Below are 21265 nucleotides of genomic sequence, written 5' to 3' on the forward strand. Positions count from 1 at the left end.
TTGTAGCTTTCTTGCATGTTGCCACTTCCTTCTAGCCATGAAAGCAATATTCTTAGCTAAATCCTCTCCTCTAATGGTATTGACTACTGATCGAGTTCTTGATGCTTCTCATCTTGCAGCAGTGTTGGATTCATCATTTGATATATTTGGCAAGGGATTCCTCATTAGGATAGGGCTCTTAGTATGAGCATAAATATCATCCACTTTGATAAAAAATGTATCAACCTCTGATTCTGTTGTGATTTCAACAATTGTTGAGTTAGATTACAATAGCAACCTTGTAATCCCCGTTGTTTGGAGCACTTCCTACATTACTGTCGCGAACTCTATAATAATTAGTCCCTAGCTCATTAGTTCCCCAATCCGTGAGCAAAACCCCATGATCCCAATGATAAAGACTTGTGCCATATGGGTCATATTTGACTTTATACCACTATGTTGAGGATAAAATTGTCATTTACAAATAAAATTTTGCTACCAGTGTATTCTCTGAGCTACTGCTGCAGGTGGGAGAAGGGGCAGCAAAGCCACCATACGTGCCGGAGATCCCTAAACGTAAGTTTAACCCTTTTTTACACACTTTGATACTAGGGTGTCGTCTTATTTGGTAAGTTGGTTTACAGCCACAAAGTTTGTTACTCCGTAATACTACCTCTGTTTTTTTTAGTAGACACGTTTTGACTTGATCCACTATTTACATAACTTATAGTTGTAAGATTCATCTCAATATCTATTTTATAGATGTCAAAATTTTATTATTTTTTTTATAATAACTAAAGATATCAAAGTATACATTAAAATTATACATTGGCAAACGTGTCTAGACTTCCTCTATTCTTTTTTACTTGACTTGTTGCTTTTATCATGTTTGTCAATGCACAAGTTTAACCATCAATAACTTTAATACACTATAAGTAAAAATTATAAAAGTTTAACACTACTATAACCACAGCAAATTAAGATTTTGATATGTGATTCATAATGACAATTTTATCCTCAACATATTATCTAAAGGTTCATAAATTTGCTGGTTTTCATTCAAGACTAGTCCTAAAAAACACTTTGATATGTGATTTTACATAATTTTGAATATGTAGTATCAAGAGCACATTGCGAAAAATAGAAGCACTCCGCACAACTGCACAAGGTAAATTTCGCATATCATTTGTGACTTGTGAGGACATTCATCCTACCAATTTAGATGAATGCTGCAACAAATACACTCGCATTAGATTATGAGTTTTATTTTCTTCTTTCTTTTGAGGGGGAGGAGAGGCAAAGTGGCTGATATTTTGATTTTTTTTTTTTACGTAAACCTAGTGGTAAGCCAATGCAGCACCGTGAGGGAATCGACATGAATTCTGGTTATAAAAAAAGGTGAAATGGGAAATTTTCCAATCTCTTCAATTTACAAATTCTTTTTTTTTTTTTTCTTTTTTTTATTCCTTGCCCTGTATCCTAAAAACAATGGGGCTCGAAAGAACATCGCCCACAAGAACAATCAAGGACTAATGCAACTAATGAAGCCATCTGTCACATGTGAAGGCACGGCAGAGTAACAGGGGTGTTTACATTATGGATGAATTGCTCCAAAGTTTCTATGCCAAGAACATTTGAGCAGAACGCTAGCCAAGCAAGAATCTGAATACATCGCTCAATGTAATAATGCCTTCAACACGCTTGCTGCCGGCTTCCACAATCACAAGCCTTCTGACACCTGAGGACAAGTATCAATAGCAAATGATCACTTGGCCAACGTGAGCTTACATGAATTTGAAAATATGTTTTGTAGTATCGGCATACCTGGATTTGCAAGCCGCTCCATGACCTTTTGTAGAGAGTCTGAGGACAAGCACATCTGACATCTTTGTCCATTGAATACTCCTGATGGAGAAGTAGCGTCTTGTCCTAGTTGAAGTGCCTGCACAACAGCAACATTAGGTGTGTAAGTAAAAAGCTCAGTCAAGTTATATAAAATATCAGATGAATCCTTTACCGTTACCGGAAAGTGCTTTGTTCTCTTCATTGTTATCATTTGTGAAATTGTAAGAGTTGGAGAAAGTAACTTAAATACAGGGGGATACTGCAAGGATATCTTGTTTAACAAATTACCTGATGAACACTCATTTCATCAAGATGAATTTGTGCATACGCCCTGTCTTTTGCTAAAGAAGTAATATCACTAAGAAAGAGATGAAAAAAATATCAGATGATCTAAATGCATACACAGAAGGATCAACCGTCTAAAATGAAAATAGAAACACAACAATACCTTCGAGAATATATATCCAGTAACGAGTCATTTTCATCAACTATGGGTACCGAACTCACATCCGCTGCAAAATTAGCACAAAACTAACATAAGATGGGTCATGCTGTGTAGAGTTATGAGAGTTCTCAATAAAACCCACTGTTAACTGGCACCCAAACAAAAACAAAATACTGACAAAGCTTAGATGTCTGATTCAAGAAGCATCAGAGACAAAATAACCTTGGACAAGCAAAGACAGTGCAGCCGCAAGAGAGGCATTTGGTTTCAGGGTAGCAAATGGCAGTTGACTTGATTCACCAATCTTGGGAACCCAAGTACCCAAAGGAACTGAACAAATTGGTTGCTGAAGAATAGGCAAAGAGCTGCTAGAGTGCTTAAAATGTCTGCAAATACCTGGAAAAATAAACGAAAAGCAGTCATTTACAGTATCAAGCTAAGATGCAGCAAGGAGTTGCAATGGTGGAGTTGGGGGTAGGAAACTTACATTTTAGAATTCCAGACAAGGAAGCAAGATGTAGCAGCTGGGGGAAAGAACCATCTGGGGACGATGAGTGTATAATTGGAACTGTGGATACTTTGTTTTGCAAAATTTTCAAAGCCACATCTTTCAATGAATCATAAGGCCCAGCCTAAACGGGTTTAAAATGTACAGATGTCAATCCAGCTAACCATATTGAACATCCCTGACCACCCTATCCCAGCGATTTTTATAAGAAAAAGACCAGAAAGCAGAAAGACTGGAGCACGATTAAAATGTAAATGAGTAAACATTCATTATTCTTTTGAGCATCTAATAAAACATTGCAATTCCAATAAAAAGGACAGTAAAGATCAGTATTAAGATATGTATTATACATGAGAGAAACGAAAAAAGCTTCAGCTCCACGAAATATATGTAGTAAATTTTGAGTATCTCCCAAATAAAACCTGGAAGCCAGTTCCAGTGACTAAGGTCAAAAACCATTTGAGCATCTTACAAATCACTTTATAGTTCAAGAAAAAGTTCCTTATTATCACAAATCCATTCACATTGCATAAAGAAGACAGGAAACTGGCTCAGGCCAGAATTATAATGCGTTTACTAGAGTACATCACTACTTGATAATTCAATAAGAAGTGCACTGTCAATACCAGATGTTAATCCTTGATGATTAATGAAACAAATTATAAGTATCACCAGCAACTGGAAAAAACTAAAAAGACTGAAAAATCTTGTAAGAAAATCACCAAACCTTCCCACTAACAGATGAGCTTTAAGGCAGCAATTACGAAGAAGGCAAGCAGACCAAGACTCAAATTTTTAGAGATGAGAACCACCCATTCCAACCCACAAAATACATCCTTCAAAAACTCTTAAGGTCTGAGAAGATTTCTACATGGAGTCCTTGAAAATAGATTATTTACTGCATCTTAATTTGGAAATACTAGCTGCAAGCCAAAATGCTTCAAACAAAAGCTGTACTTTTAGGACAAATCATTGCACAGCGGCACCTTCATAAGCTAATGGCAGAAGCACTTACATTTATAAGCTGTCTGGCATACGGCCTCCCACTACCCTCAATTTGTCTGTTGACACGAATTTTTCCATCTTTCCATGCCAATATCGTATGAGTCTCCAGCTCTTCTTCCGTCAAATTTGAGCCATGATTTCCAAGCTAAAAATTATACAATGTTAATAACAAGGAAAGTATTCAAAGAAACTAACCACACATAAAATCTTCTTTGGCAAGCAACAAAGAATATAATGGTTCAATATTCCATCGAGGACACTACCAGATAGCACAGAAATTACCATAGTACAATTAAAAACTCAGCAATCGTAATGCTTAGAACACAGTAAAGTATATAAGGAAAGAAACACAAGAACTTAGTTATACTACAGAGCTCCAGCCTCAAGAAAAAAGAAGATATAGGATGTCTGGCAAAATTTCGCAAACAAGTGAAATCAGTGCCATATATTTCCTTGAGCAGTGAAGATTGAGGGAAAGGAATATATAACCAAGCTGAGTGAGTATAGATCCAGAGCTATAAGCTTATTATGACCCACGTCCAAAGTATTGTCTTTTGAATTGAGAAGTTTCTGACCAAAGTTGTGGTTGTTCATGGCTAGAAGTCATACTTGCATCACATGCCAGCAGAGATTTTCTCACAAAATTGTAGAAAATAATCAAAATGAATTAAGGATTAGCCTCTATCAAAATGACTAAAATCACAAAGTCTCACAATGGCCAAGCTGTACTCAAATAAAGCACAGCAGATCACTCTCGCTGATCTAAGCCATGACCAACATGAAGCTCACTGAGCAACATCGAATTCAAAACCTACAACTAATTCAGTTAAAATACTTGCATTAACTAAAACAGCTTGACAAAATTTAGCAACATGGAAAAAAATTTACAAACAACTCAACATCACTGCATCATATTTAATTGAATTAACAAATAATGCCGGGAAGATTCAGCCAAATACTGTTCTCATGGAGCACCTACCAAAGAAAACAATAAAAAGATAGGCACATGCAGCATGAGGTTATAAGAAATGAGTGATGCACCACAGTACAAGTGACCACATACCTCTCTCAAGATTAGAATGAAATCAATTGCACTAAGAACTCCCACAAAATGACCCTTGCCAAAATCCCATAAAGGAGCAACGGGGACTCCCTGAGAGTAGATTAAATCAGAATTAGACAAGTTAATCACAAGATCGGCAAGGAAAAAGTTGACTAGGAAGATAGCACCATGCTAAAACATACACCTGAAAAAGGGTAGCTGATGGACAAAGAAGACAAACAACTATTAATACACAACACTACATAATAGCAAAATTCTCTTCAATGCTCAAGAAGACAAGAATACAAGAGTGATCAGGGTAAAACAATGGAGAAGCAAGGAAGGTAAGTTCAATGTAAAATAATTGGAGATCTATGGGTAGAAGGGAAAGCATTATAAACCTTAATGTACCTAAAAGTGAAACTAATTAAAGGAGATCAAGAATGAAATGTTACTTTCCACACAAGTCTAAGCGCATACTTTAATAATTCAATCTCACAAATAGTGAATATTCTCTGAAAATTGGAACAAATATCAAATGAAAAATTTAAGATTTAAGCACAGAACAAGAGGTTAAACGATAGTAATTTCAAGCAAGTTGGAAGTGAAAAAAATGATATTTCCTTTTTCCCTACCCGAAGAGCTACAAATTAAGTAGAATTAATGTACACAAATACAACTCACTGACATATACTTACTTCAACAACACCTTCCAACAGAGAAACCAGACACAAATATGCTAGCTTAGTACTTAAATAACAATAGCTCTAATCAAAATTAAGGGGCTGAAAGTATGATCTTGAAATGATGTAGAATTTATTTCTATAACTCACTGAAACACACTCACTTCAACAAGACCTTCCAAAAGAGAAACCAGACACAAAGATGCTAGCTTCTGTGTATATATATAATAATAATAATAATAATAATAATAATAATAATAATAAAAATAAAAAAAACGATGACCAACAAACTCACATTGGTGATGAGGTTGCTCAAGAGATCATGAGCCACCGATAAGATAGTTTTCTATAGAAAATCTTCATACTTAAACAGAATACAGAGACACGTATGTGTATTTTAATTATTATTATTATTTTTTTTTTTTTGAACAAGTATAAGTATATTTATTTCACTACAGAAGATCACACACGTCAAACTGCAGATCCCATGGTCAAATTTTGTCTAGACACACCAGTTGCATGCATCCCCAAAGCAGGCAGCAGCAGGCACCATAATCAAGAGAAATCCAGCTTTTTTCTTGGTTACTTCAACTTTTCAATTGAACCCCAGGTATCAGTTTCAACGACACTCCAACTACCACAGAGCAGGACCAAACGGTCATATGCCCTAAAGGAGTATAAAATTGGCACTTTTTGGGATGGTGCAAAATCATAAATCAACTTCAGTATTGCCTCCAGCCCATAGACCCCATACTAAACAACTTTATTGCCATGAAATACATCATGACTTCATGAGCAAAAAAGTTCCAGTTTACAATTCAATATTCGTGCCCTAGATCAGTCATATGAAAATGAAACTTTATAAATCAAGATTCAATATATAGAGCATAGTCTGGCAATTAAACATTGCATATGCTGCAGTCTGGGCATTGTTGTGGTCGTCTACTCTAGCCATACCTGCGTGCATGCCTCAGTCTTTATTTGCAAATTTTTCTATTATGCTTTTCGCGGGCAGGATTGATTCATCTCAATTTAATTTTGATTACTTTTGGAAAGGAGACGTGAGGCATCTGAACCAATCATAAGAAGTATATTTTTTCTTCTTCTTACTCCTATCGTTTTACTATATGCCTTCTTCTGCAATTTTATTTACACCTACCAACCTATCAATATTAAGAAGCTAGATAGCCTAATGTTATTTCTTCACTTCTTTGAATAATTATATGGGGAAATTCAATCAGTCCATCTAAAATATCTTCTTGATATTATTTTTGCCAAGAATGCCAGCCTTAATGAAAATTACCTGGTTGTTCCCCATGTATTAAAAAAAGTATATAATATAAATGACAATATTATTTCACCAACAAAATTAAGAAAAAAATATAGCACCCCAAAATTGTGACATAATTTAAAGGCTGTTTGGTTGAGGGGGATTGGGAAAAGAAAAAGGAAGTAAAAGCCCCCATTACGTTACGTATGAGTGTTCGGTACTTAGGTTGCCTTTTTTTTTTAAATTCCATTTCACCCTTTTAATTTTTGGAGTTCTCCAGTTTATTATTATCTTTGTCATTACCCAGGACCTGTATACCCTGTAATACATCTTCATTACTCCTGCCTTTGACCACCCTAAACTACCAATGAACCCACACCATCCAACAACCACCACTATCACCGTCAACTGCCAACAACTACCAACCCCAGCGCTCTCACACCTCCAGCCGCCAACAACCACCACCCCTCAGCTGCAACAACCCATGAGTACCTATTACACACTTCCGTCGGCACACCCCATGTTTGACCACATCACCAACATTCCACCAATGAAAACTACCATCACAACTAACCCAACATGCCAATAATCAGCAACTTCCAAACTTTTTTCATCTTCAACATTCACAACATGCCAGCCCACCAGCCATTCACACCAAAGAGCAAAGTTTCAAACTGAAACTTTAGTCATTAACAACCACCAAAGAGCCAAAGTTCAAACAGATTTTTTCATAGTAATGGCAAACATGTCTTAACAGAGATAAAGGGGAAACCTGGTTGTTGTGATGTGGAAGGTGAGGGAAAGCAGAGATGCAGGGAAAGAAAATTAAGCCTGCTATGAAAGCAGTAGTAAGAGATGAATGGTGGGAGGTTACGACTTATAGAAATTGTAGCAGAGGTAAGTTAGGTACCCATAGCTTGAAAAAAAAAGTGAAGGTATGATGATTTTTGGGACTTGTTGCCGGTAGATGACGGCTGGAATAGCAGTGTAGTGAATTTAGAGATTTGATTTTAAAAAAATAATTTTTCCTTAATTCCTTATCTTGATTCCATTCCAAATCCCATGCATGAACTAAACAGCCCCTTACAATGTTCACAAAACATGACACAATGTACCCCTCAAGCTTATCATACATTCATATGTATAGTAAAATTCAAACATGTTATATTTTGGGCACATTTTGTATTATCTTTCGAGTAACTACAAGGGTATGGTGTGAATTGTGTTAAGATTCAAAAGTAAACATAAAAATTCCCCTTTTTAGGCAATTTCTGGAACTTGAACATGTTGAAACGAAGATGCCAGGCATGAATTAGGGCTTATGATGGAAATCAGTCACAACAAGATAGAAATTGAGGATTAAAAATCTTTTTTTAACAAAAAAAAAAGCTGCACAAGGTAAAGCATTCGTCTCATCAGAAGCTTCTCTAAATTCATATAAAACTAGATATGACTTGGATGCGGAGGTTTAGGTAATTCAAAATAAAAAAGAATTATAAAAACAGCAAAGACACTAAAAGCCTTTCATTCAATGACTTCCACGTATGACACAATTGTGAGAAGATGCCTGAAATAGATTAAAAATTTCCTCCATAACATGACAAAAATGATTTTCATTGAATTGGAGGTCCATAAAAGACAGACAGAATGGATTATCAAAAATCAGAAAATGAAGCATCATTGCCTCACTGCATCACAAACATGATTTTCAGGCAGTACAGCAATTAAAAAGGTTTTACTCTACCAAAAAAAAAAAAATTATAAAAAAAATTATTAAAAAATAATAATAATAAAAAAAAACCTAAAGCACAAACTAACTTCATTATCAGTAACAAATTTACATTTGCTAAGTACACAGGTAGTGACCAAATATCCAAAATCTCAAATCACTGGGAATACATTTTTTGCATATACTGGGATGCTGGAAGTATTGAAATCAAACTAATAGTTAGCAAAAAGCAAACATCCAACATCACAGAAATTTAAAGATACTCACCCCGTACAAAAGATTTGATCAATTACTTCAGAAATATACTATATCTTGAATACGATTTTCATTAGGTGATATTTTAAATGGGACATTGTGCAAGACTTTTGGATAATATCTTCATAATACACTGTTATATTTCAGGACTAAAGCTAGCAAGTAACATTATTAGTAGGTAAAAATTTCTTTATCATGTCCCATGGGAGGCCTTGCATGAGAGCTTGAAGAAGGTAGCCTAGTTATTTCTCATCAACATATTAACCCAAAACCTCGAGCATTTTCATGCCATGACAGGTAAGCAATTATTGCCAAGCATATTATCCGCATACCTAAGCAAATAAACTAAATTGAACACAGATGGCTGAAAAGCTAGGCAAACAGATAGCCTCGGCCATGATGATTATACATATTCTTGACTTATATTTAAGTGCTTCATGTTCCCATGTTTGGAAAGGTAAAATAGCAAAAAAGCATAGAGAAACAGCAATACAATCAATTTTTCCTTGACCTATATTCATTGAAAAAACACTTCTAGGTCATAGTTTTCCATTTTTGGAGAAATCACAAACAAATACAAAAGAAAGCATAATCTTAGCAAGCACATTAACATTAAAACGGATATTGCAAACCTGTTCATAAAGGATATGAAAAGCTTGTTTAACCGGTAAAGTAACATCCAAGGCCACAACCTACAATTGCAACACAGACAAGTGTCAAAGACCTACCTCATCTAACAAAAGAATGCAAGTCTGGAGAACGGAAAATGAGAAGATCAAAGAAGGAAAAATATCCAAACCTTGCCTGACTCTGGCAATAACTCATACGCTGTGTGTTGTGACAAAAACAGAGATATACGATGACGAGAAAGCTGTATATCAGCATCTGAAACTTGCTCCCGCAACATTCCATCAGGTGTAGCCGCCTGTTGCCATTCATGGGACAAAAGAGAAAACTAAGGCAACACTCATTTGTTCAAGAACTCAAGAAATAAATAGATGACAGGATATTGATTCTACTTAAAATAGAAGCACATCAAACCAGCCTTATAATTTCATAAAATTGTAAGTAAAATCCCACACAAATTGATTTTAAGGGGATAACAAAATGTCATGTTTGTTAGGCACCTAGCTCCAACTCAGATATTAGAAAATGAAAGAACTATATTCTTCATCAAACAAGATACCATGTACCAACATTCTACTATCAAGTAATAGTATGGAATGCTACAAGAGTAGACCTTTCCAAAAATTATTAGATTATTTAACACAATACTTACTGCACTAACAAACATGTTCTCATCCACCTCCATGTTGGATCTACCGGGAGTATCAGCACTGAATACAGTAGGACCCATGTCAGAATCCCTCGCTAGAAGCACAGTGTTGACAACGCCATAAGTTCCACTAACAAAAGGCTGATGTTCATCATGACGCCATTCACCATCAACATTAAACTTGTACTGCATGTAAAAAAAAATAAAAATAAATAAATAGCTTCAAATAAACAGCAGGCCTCTCAAGACATTCCAGACAGAAATCGGACTTTGGTTATGCAACTTAGACAGGCGGGCAAAACAATAAAATCATTGCCATGAAAACTACTACATTTTACATATTTTGAAAGATTTCGCATGATGTGTAGCAGGGTAGGTATGACAGACTACTCCAAACAACTAATGAACTAACCCGACAATTTATCACTTAAAGCTGACAAGTAATTGCATAGATCCCGAGCACAAGAAAGTGATACACGGCAATACTCATTACCATGACTAAGAATGCCAGAAAATGAAGAAGACAACCAAAGCATTAACTACTCCCTCTGTCCGCAAATTTTGTCCACAAATAATATTCTTGAAATTCTTTTTAGGATGTCCAACCAAAATCTTCTTGTTACTTAAAATGAAAATCTTTACCACTCAACCCATGTGACGTGGATCCCTCCACCAACCACTGTTCTCTAAATTATCACCCCACCCTACTAAATTCGTTAATATGAATGTCAAAACCTAACATGAAAATTATTTGTGTATGAAGAGAGTTGCGAGATTACCAAAAGGATACAATATTCAAATAACAAAGCTCAATTAACAGGGGAGAGAGAGGGTAAAGAACAAAGGAAAGAGATGTTGGACAAGTAAACCTAAATAACTAATGATCTATCTTCTCCATAAAAAAATATAGTAGTAAAAAAAATAAAAAAATAAAAATAATAATAAAAGTTGAAAGGATAAGGGAAAAAACATAATTCGAACACCTTGCCCAATAAAACAGCATACAGTGTGCTAGAATATGCCTTTAAAAAGATGTTCAGTGATTTAAAGTCTCCGTCAGAATCACAGTAATGTGACAATTTTTAGCATTGTCTCTCTTCCGATATCAATGACAATTATATAGACAAGTGCTTTAATGACCAGAAGCCCCAAAACATATCCTACCTAGAGTACTTAATAAGCTTAAACACGCACCACGGCACCAGTATAGTTCTCCATGATGATGTGAAACTGGAGAAAATCCAACCAATGGTGATTTGCCCAGAATTGTTCTAATTATTCATCTATGTACCCCGTAACAAACAAAAATAAGGTAAAATGAAATTTTAAATGAGAAAAGAATTTAAGTTCCAAACCCCAAAGAATAAAAATCCCTAAATGCTAACCAAAAAAAAAAAAAAGGCAACAAAATCTGCTATCACTCACCAAATTAAAGTCTTGAAAACAAAACCATAAAGAAATGTAGGAGCAACAAAACCATTAAAAAAGGGGAAATCCGTCAACAAACCTAGGCTAAAAAGTTAATGGTTTCTTAAAAGATGAACAACAACAAGGCAGACTCCACTTCTCACTGCAATTAAAGCTTACAGCCTATTTCTATCTCAACGAAATAAAACTCCAAGTTGATGTTTAGTTGAACAATTAAAGCGACCATGAATTCATGTCCTATTGTGAATAAAATCTCCAAGCACGTGAATGAGATACGTTCATTCATCTAAAGTTTAAAAGTAAGATCCTGAAATTCTAATTTGAACATGTCAGCCACAAGATTTTAAGCTCCCTAAGATTTCTTCCATAATAACAAATCACTTGCAAAGGAAATAAATGGATATAATCATTTCACAAATCACAATGCTATATGTTTGTGGCACTACCGCAGCCCTAATTATTAATATAATTTCATCCGATTGCATACACCAAACAGAACACCATCAAACACTACCACTGAAACACCAATACCAAGCACGATAATTTGACCATAATCTAGTAATAACTTCGACAACCATTACAAAGCTAATAAAAAAGCACGAATATAACCTGATGATATCCCGGGGTTAAGTTCCAAACAACTTGAAATGCAGTAGGGCACCCTTCCACTGGTGACATGAGTATATGCTCCGACCACCTACATCAATTACATAAATACATCATATCAAAAACCCACTTCAAACTCCACAGTTAACATCAATAATTCATCATCTAACACCGGACGAAAGCCGAGCCCCTTACCCGGTAAACGAACCGGTGAGGTAAACCCTCCTTCCTCCATACCGCCACACGAAACGAAACGGAATTAAAATGTTTCCAGGAAGTCCAGTGTTACCATGATTACCAGAATCCGGATTGGATCCAAACATTGCCCCTCAACAACAAATTCTTAATCTAAACAACTTCTAATATAATCTCAACACCACCAAATTACAGCAGCAGCAGCAAAATAATATCCCTAAATTCGCAAAAATTATCAACTAAACCTAACAACCAAATACAATGTCTTAATCTTCAACTCTTTCGTCGGCCGATTCACCAAACTCCGACCCATGCCCCAATCTCAACTTCGATTTTCAGCCACCTGGAAAAATTATATCAAATTAATTGAATTTCAAAGGATCAAGCGAAATAAGAACCCTAATTTGAAGTAGAAAATGCAGAAAAAATGAGAGAAAATTCTCACCGATTGCGAAGAAAATTCACATCGAACAAATCAGAAAATCCCTAATTTGAGGAGAGAGAAAGAGAATAATGCGAGACAACCACCAGATCGACGGCTGAAGATGGCGGAGACCACGGTGGTCGTACGGCGGAGATTTTATTAATTTTTGGGTTGAATTTTTTTTAATTTATTTCTAACATATAAAAGAAAAAGGGAAATGAAAAAAGAAAATGGAGAGATAAATAGCGGCCGGCGGCGAAAGAACCAACAGAAGAACGAGATGAAGAAAAACCCGAACTTCTGTTCCTCCCTCCAATCTTATGAATGAAATTTTTATTTATTTTTTAATGTTTTTTTTTTTTTATTTTGAGGAAAATAGATAAAATTTGAGTAATTTTTTCATTTTTTTTTGGTTGTTTACACTCGTGTGTTTCTTTGTTGTGTGATTGGAAAAATTGTCAAACTGAGCGTTTTTGGAAAACAATTTCCCAAACAAGACGCGTGGCAAAACTATTTACCAAACTAAGCTTTCAAGGTAAAACGCCAACTAGGGTGGCGTTTTACCCTGGACAATTTTTTTTTTTAATTTTTAGTCAAAGGTAAAACGCCATCAAGGGTGGCGTTTTACTGCTGGGCAAATTTTTTTTAAAAAAAACATTTACACAAAAACGCTAACGCCGTTGGCGTTTTACAACACAAAAGCGCTAACGTCGTTGGCGTTTTAGAGTCGGGTATTTCTAAAGCATATATCGCGGTTCTTCATTATTCAACCAAACCCCCAAATTGCAAACCCTAACCCCGCGCATACCAACTTCCAATTCTCCATATTTGAAGCAATTTCATCACATTCCGTAGCTTAGTTTTGCATCATAGTCAATAAAAATTAATCCTCCTTCTTTGTTCAACACTGTTACGCCCTACTTTCATCGAAATTGAGGTATGTCTTGAATTTAACTATTTTACTTGTGTATGATGTTTTTTGGGAATTTATGTTTGTAATTTACAATGTATGTACTACAGTGTTGTTCAAGTATGCGAAATATGTATAACTACATAATACATTGTTGTTTAATTATTGAAATTAAGTATAGTTATATGTATGTTGTATAATTTCGTATAATTTATATGAAGCATTTAGTTGTTGAACTACATATATGAAACATTTAGGGAATTACGAACTACATTGTTGAGTTAAGTACATTTAAATGTATCTTACATTGTTAGATTAAGTAGGTAAGTTAGTATGTTGTTGAACACTGCGTTGTATGTACGCTTTGCTTGGGGATTTATTGGAATCATTGTGGTTTTAGTTGTGCATATGTGTCACCTAATATGTGGTCTGATGTTATGTAGAACATGGCTTCACAATTGATTGTTTTGTTATGTCGTTGGGGGGGTGAAATTTTGTGTGTCGGACCCAATGTCGAGTATAGAGGAGGAAAAATGGAACCGCTAGCATTGAAACCTTGTATGACTTACAATGATTTGTTGAAGAAAGTTTATACTATAATTGGTTCAAAGCCAACAAGTGTTGAAGTGAACATCAAAATGAGGTTTGAAAGTGTTAGCGGGATTCAAATCTTACCTGTTTTGAATGACGACCATTTGGAGGTTTTGAGGGGTGTCGTTGCAATGAGGTCTCTTCCTACTGATTTGTATGTGGAAACGGTGCCTGTATGTACTCAACAACCAACATTTCTTCCATCATACAATGCAAGCTCTCTACAAATGCCCGCATATAACATTCCATCATCTGAATATGGAATGGGTTCTTTCAGTAGAATGTTACACGACGATCAATTTGACATTCCATTCAGTTCACAATTTACGGCGTCGGGGTCAATGCAGCAACCTGGTCCATCTACCTCAAACAATGACATTTCATCATCGATGCAGTTGCAAAGTTACTCTCCCACGCAAGAACATATTGAAACACCACCGTTTCAGACTTTGGTGAATGCTGAACTTGTTGTAAACAACGAGTTGTCTGTTCTTGATATGTATAATGACACAAACGACGAGGGTGAAGACGGAGATGAAGAAGATGTTATAAACAACGATTTGTCTGTGGATGATGTTGTTGCTAGAACTCCATTACCTTGGTTCAGTCAAATAAACGAGAACTATGAGGTGGACATACATTGGGGTGATTCGGGGAGCCAGTGTTCGTTTCGTGTCGGGGGAGAATTTGAGAAGGGCATGATTTTCGACAATAAGAAAGCGCTACAGGAAATGGTGAAATTGTATTCCATAGAGCGAAATCATTTCTACACCACAGTGGCGTCGAATGAGAATGTCCTTCATTTAAAGTGCAAGAGGGGGTGTGGTTGGTCGCTACGTGGTACAAAAACAAATCTAACCACACGTGCCTTTAAGATCGTATCTTACAAGGGCCCACATTGCGAAAATTGTGTTAATGAAGTTCCGCCCAGAGATCATCGACATTTGGACTCCTCTGTTATCTGCGACTATGTGAAGTCGTTTGTGCAGAAAGATCCATGTTTGAGAGTTGAGTTCATACAACATATCATCTCCAACAAATTTCAATTCGATGTTCCATATCGAAGAGCGTGGTATGCCAAACAGAAAGCGATTGCGGAAATTTTTGGGGATTGGGAGAGTTCATACAACAGACTTCCTTCATTCATGCAAGCCCTCCAGGAGTCGAACCCGGGCACTGTAGTTCTGTGGAAATACAAAGCTATTGCTGAAGGCGTTTATTACAGCAACATGGAGGTATTTGAACGAGTGTTTTGGGCCTTTAAGCCTTCCATCGATGGGTTCAAACACTGCATGCCTCTGTTATCTATTGATGGGACACACTTGTATGGGAAATATAAAGGCACACTTTTGGTTGCTACAAGTGTTGATGCTAATTTTCAGGTATTTCCTTTAGCATTTGCAATAGTTGAAGGGGAAAACACCTCGAGTTGGTCCTGGTTTCTAAGCTGCATTCGGGTTCATGTTACTGATCGAGAGGGCCTATGTGTTATATCTGACCGACATGCGGGGATTATTGTTGCGATGACTAACCCGGATGTTGGATTTCATGAGCCACGGGCCTTTCACAGGTTTTGCGTTCGACACATGGCCTCTAACTTGAGGACCCATGTGAAAAACAACGACATGAGAGACAGGTTCAAGGCTGCTGCATACCAACGCCAAGAAAAAAAATTGGTTGAAGATATGCGTTCTATCGGCGAAGCTTGTGTTAAGTCCCTAGAGTACATCACGGATGTGCCGTTTCACAGATGGTCCTTTTTTCATGACGCTGGTCGGAGGCATGGTATATGTACTACAAATTTCTCAGAAACTTTTAACAATGTGTTGAAGGGAGCTCGTTTTCTGCCAATCATGTCACTTGCTAGGCGTGCTCACGGATATGCATACTCACCTAAGGTCACCGCCATTTTGGAGAAGAATAATAGAAAGGCAAAATACCATACAGTGGATGTTTATAGTCGTCAACTTGGTATATACCAAGTAAAAACACACCGAGGAGAAAGGATAGGGAGAAAAGGGGGTCATAAGCATACCGTTAACTTAATTTAAGAACATGTACATGCAACAAACCGATGATATTTCACCTACCATGTTCTCATGTTCTAGCCGTGTGTCTTAAGTATTCAGTTTCTGAGGAACCGTGGGTGGACAGTTTCCTACGATCAGAGGCGTATGCAAATACTTATGCCCCACAATTCTGGCCTATTCCTTGTGAGACGACGTGGAGGTCATACAGAGGGACACAAACCGTCCACCAAGCAAATGTAGTCGTTGCCGTCAGGAAGGACACAATAAGAGATCTTGCCCTTTTCGAACGGACGGTGACCGGTAGTGGTGTTAGTTTATGTATTATTTTTATACCATGTTGTGTGTATGTGTTCAAGTAGGATGTAGCTGACTTTTTGTTTTACATTGTACGCTGAACAGAGATCATGGAGGGACAGGATCAGGGGCAGACACGACATGACCCTGGACCAGCTGACACTTCAGGATACCCATCGGAGCCGTGACATATGGGAGCAGATAGTAAGTTTTCATCTACCAAATATTTATTGTGTTTGGCATTTATTTGGTTCACTGCGCTCGTTGAGAGATGGAGACAGGAGACTCACTCCTTCCATCTACCAGTTGGGGAGGCCACCGTCACGCTCCGAGATGTGGCGATACTTACACGGCTCCCAGTGCATGGTAGGGCAGTTACATGACCGATTATATAGGACCCTCGTGGCCTTGTTGAGAGGGTGTTAGGGGTGAGGCCTGAGGCGACCGATGTTAAAGGCACAAGGTTAAGACACATATGGTTACGAGAGACATTTGGGGTGTTGCTTCCTGATGCTGATGATGGGGTCGTCCAAAGATACGCTCGAGCGTACCTGTTCATGTTGATAGGATCATTATTCAGTAACAAGAGTGGTAGTCACATACAGTTGATCTACCTACAACTGTTAGAGAACAACTGGGAGGGTATACGTGACTACAGCTGGGGTAGTGCGTGTCTGGCAACCTTATATCAACATCTTTGCAGAGCATCCCAGCGTAGTAGATGGGAGATTAGCGGTCCCTTGATTGTGCTTCAGGTAGTCTTGTACTTTCATACCATTTTCTACCTATTACGTACTAAACATTGGCTAGACTAAACTTTTGTTTTTTTTATTACAGTTATGGGCTTGGGAGCACATCCACGTTGGTAGGCCAGCTATGCCTGCTAGGCGTCGACGCGAGGAGGAGGAGGAAGACGATCAGGAGCATGCATATGAGGCGCCGCCACACCCACCACCGGACTTAGCATACGGTTGCCGGTATGTATGACTTATTGTTAAGTTATCCACATATGGTTTTAATTTTCTATTAATTTTGTCATGAACACTGTTATTATACATGTAATCAGGTGGTTAGGGCGGAGACTTACTCGTGTGCATGCAGCAAGGGGTCTGCCGTATAGAGATGCATTCGACAGACTGAGCGAGTCTCAGGTTATAGTTCACTTTAAAAACTAATTTAACACCGTGTTCATTATTTTAATAAGTTAATTATGATGTTAACGACTGCTTGTTAATGCAGATGACGTGGGATCCGTACGTCCCTCACTTAGTCGATGCCATGCCCCAATATCTTCTTGATCACCAGATGGAGTGGCGTGCCATGACAGTGCTCATCTGTTTTGAGTTGGTGGAGGCTCACCTCCCCGACAGAGTCATGCGACAGTTCGGCCTTTGTCAAGCCATCCCCGCCCCGTGTGACACGAGTGTCCAGTTGCACAGGACAGACCGACGAGGAAAGGGGGAGGTTAACTGGGCAGTTCAGCATGCCCCTTACATTGACATGTGGGACCAGCGGCTGCAGCACGTCGCGGATGGTGCGCCTGTCCAAGGCATGATGGAGTATCACGATCCATACATGGTATGGTACAGGAGCATTACCCAACGCTTCATCAACCCTAACTACACCCCACCCTCAACGCATTACCACCCAGCTTTTGGAGACATCAGTGGATATGTGAGTTTTTTGTCATTTTTTCTTTTCCTCCAATTTATAGTTTCTTTAATTATTAAAATGGCTGATTGTTGACTAATGCATGCGTCTGATATGCTTGCTATACATGATGCACTAGAAGTCTTGAGCATATCATATCCCACCATACCGCAGTTGGATGACATTCACGCAATGACTGTGAGTAGCTTACAGAGACATGGTCATGGCCATCTTATCCCCCAGGGCCGGGACCAATCACACCGCCGTTCACACCGTGAGGTAGGCAGCAGTAGTAGGGGACAGACTCACACGTCCCCTACAGGGTCCCCCCTGTTTTTTGATGATCAAGAAGATATCGCCATCCACATGTCTGCGCCATACTCATCTCAGGAAGGACCATCTTCCAGCCAACAGACTCCTCCCCAGACCTCTGCCCCAGATCCTTTCACAACGGTATCTCAGTACTACCGTCGTAGAAGACCGCGATTGGATAGACAACACTTACATACAATAGATGAATCGGGATATTAGAACTTCTTTTGTTAGTTGTAATCAGATTCTATAGTACATTGTATCCAAATAAATATTATCAATTTTACTAACCTTTTTAGTTCATTTTCTGTACATTATCAACTTCACCATACGCATTCATTCTTTTCATTGTATTGGTTGCTGGTGTTGTTGTTGTTGCTGGTGTTGTTAATGTTGCTGATGTTGTTGCAGTTATTGTTGTGGTTTGTGTTGTTAAGGTTGTAGTAGTTGTTGTGATTGTTGTTGATGCTCTTGTTGGGGTTGTCGCTGTTGCTCTTGTTGGGGTTGTCGTTGTTGTTGTTGTTGTAGTTGTTGTGGTTGTTGCTGCTGTTGTTGTTGCAGCTCCTGTGGTTGTTGTTGCAGCTCCTGTGGTTGTTGCTGCTGTTGCTGTGTAGCTGTGTTTGTGTGCAGAGATAAAACGCCAACCATGGTGGCGCTTTAGGGGGGTAAATTATTTTCAAAAAAATCACTCAGGGTAAAACGCCAACGGCGTTAGCGTTTTTGTGTAAATGTGTTTTTTTTAAAAAATTTGCCCAGCAGTAAAACGCCACCCTTGATGGCGTTTTATCCTTGACTAAAAATTAAAAAAAATAAATGCCCAGGGTAAAACGCCATCCTGGTTGGCGTTTTACTCTGGAAGCTTAGTTTGGTAAATAGTTTTGCCACGCGTCTTGCTTGGGAAATTGTTTCCCAAAAACGCTTAGTTTGGCAATTTTTCCTGTGTGATTTGTGGTTTTTTTTTTACTCCCTTATCTAATTTCTTTTAAATTTTTTTAGGGGTAGTATTTTTATTTTATTCTTTCAAAAAAAAAAATATTTTACTCTTAATGGATTTGAAGTGAGATGATTCTTTGTATATTTACATGTGGAAGTGTCAATTTTGGCATAAAGTTAATACGGAGTAACAAATTTGATAAAGGAATTAATGAGAAATTATTTCCGTAATCTCACGAAAAGACAAACACGTAGGTCAATTGGATCCTATTAGATAGAATAAACAAGGTATTATATGTATATATTCATGAATTATAATACTTAACTTTTTTTCTCTACAGGGGATCACGAACAAAATGTATTCCAAAATTAATACTTAGATTCAACGCATATTTAACAAATTTTCAACTTGACTTTATCCCTCTCCACAATAATAAAAAGAAATGACCAAATGCATGAATCACAATGATAGGCATACTGATCTACATCAAACATTCTCAGAATTAGATGAATGAAACACAATCGAAAAAACCAAAAAAAAAAAAAAAAAAAAAGAAAAAAAAGGATCTTCTTGCCTTATATTTGCCCTGGAGGACAACTAACAACTTCAAGTAGTTAACAAGTCTAAACAACTTTGGAGAATACTCTACAAAACTAGATTCAAACGTTCACTTGGCCTACTGCAAAGCATAACACACACTGAGCTACCTACTACACTACTCCGCAACACATTCCTTGGGCGGCTTAGATATATCCAGCACTATAGCTACACTAATACATAAGACACCATGTCTTAACAATTGTACCTTATGCCAAGTTAGAGCTAAATTAGGCTGAATCGATCTTGACAACAACAACTTCAGTGCTTCAAATTATTATGGTGGGTGTTGACTAAATTCTCTCTAATGTAGTTCATCACTCTCACCTAGAGCAACCTATTGTTCCACTTGTGTCTCAACACTGCCACACAACACTACCACAAACTGACAACATGACAACAAAAGGTCCATACAACATAGATTGTACCCTTGCAACACATTCAGTGTCTCCCGTTTAACACCTTTCACTTCTTTAGAAATATCTGTGAACCCCTGCAAACATACAACGCTCCACCTTCACCTGAAATCAAACCCCTTGATGTCTAAAAGACTTAGTGAAGTCGAATTCTTCTTCACAAGTACATGGAACATGCCTCATATTGTTCAACAAACAAATTTAAATCATGTGTTCATAATCTGATGGAACATAAACAATCGTATGCATTGTAAACTTCATTATTGGACTACTGTAATAAATCTCCGGCTTCCTTGTAGTCTATATATAGACCACTCTATGCGAGAACCCATATGATAAAACGCCCTAGAGTCAATAACCCACGTACACATCATAGTGACACGTATGTTGATTAGCAACTAGGGTAATATATCATCTTTTGAATTGGTGTATTCTTCTGCTATAACGACAAATTCAAATTTATCTTGTCGTCTAATCTTATTGGAATAATTCATCGCCCCTTTCTTTACGGTAATTACAGACATTGTCAGGTCTAAGACTTCTAGAAGACAATTTTTTGAATTTCTTACTCCTTGGGTTTCCTTATCCCGACCCTTTCCTTAACTGGCTACTAATCCAACAACCTCATTATTTGTTCATGTACTTGTATCAGACACCTTACGACGTAATTCTTTAACATGAAAAGCAGATCTAACCCCTACTAGATACATTGTATCTTTACCAATACAACATTGTGCAAAATTATGATACGACAATAAATGTAAAGTTCTTAACCTAATGCGGAGTATGAATTATAGTTATATCTTATATTAATATCCCAAAAATATTTTAAGTAATAACA

General features: G+C 37.3%; 1 protein-coding gene across 1 annotated transcript; it reads right to left on the reverse strand.

The window, feature by feature from the left end:
- Window positions 1-1341: 1341 nt before the first annotated feature.
- On the reverse strand, window positions 1342-13048 carry LOC110708640 (sucrose nonfermenting 4-like protein). Its single transcript, XM_021886818.1, has 14 exons — window positions 12712-13048; window positions 12267-12609; window positions 12075-12162; window positions 10041-10223; window positions 9561-9686; window positions 9394-9453; window positions 4846-4935; window positions 3793-3927; window positions 2757-2901; window positions 2492-2665; window positions 2273-2336; window positions 2113-2182; window positions 1804-1921; window positions 1342-1717 (listed from the first exon to the last, which is right to left on the reverse strand). Exons 2-14 carry the CDS (start codon window positions 12392-12394, stop codon window positions 1626-1628), a joined length of 1473 nt encoding a protein of 490 aa, XP_021742510.1. The 5' UTR covers window positions 12395-12609; window positions 12712-13048; the 3' UTR covers window positions 1342-1625.
- Window positions 13049-21265: the final 8217 nt, after the last annotated feature.

This window comes from Chenopodium quinoa, unplaced genomic scaffold (assembly GCF_001683475.1).
Source record: "Chenopodium quinoa cultivar QQ74 unplaced genomic scaffold, ASM168347v1, whole genome shotgun sequence".
NCBI classification, from domain to species: Eukaryota; Viridiplantae; Streptophyta; class Magnoliopsida; order Caryophyllales; family Amaranthaceae; genus Chenopodium; species Chenopodium quinoa.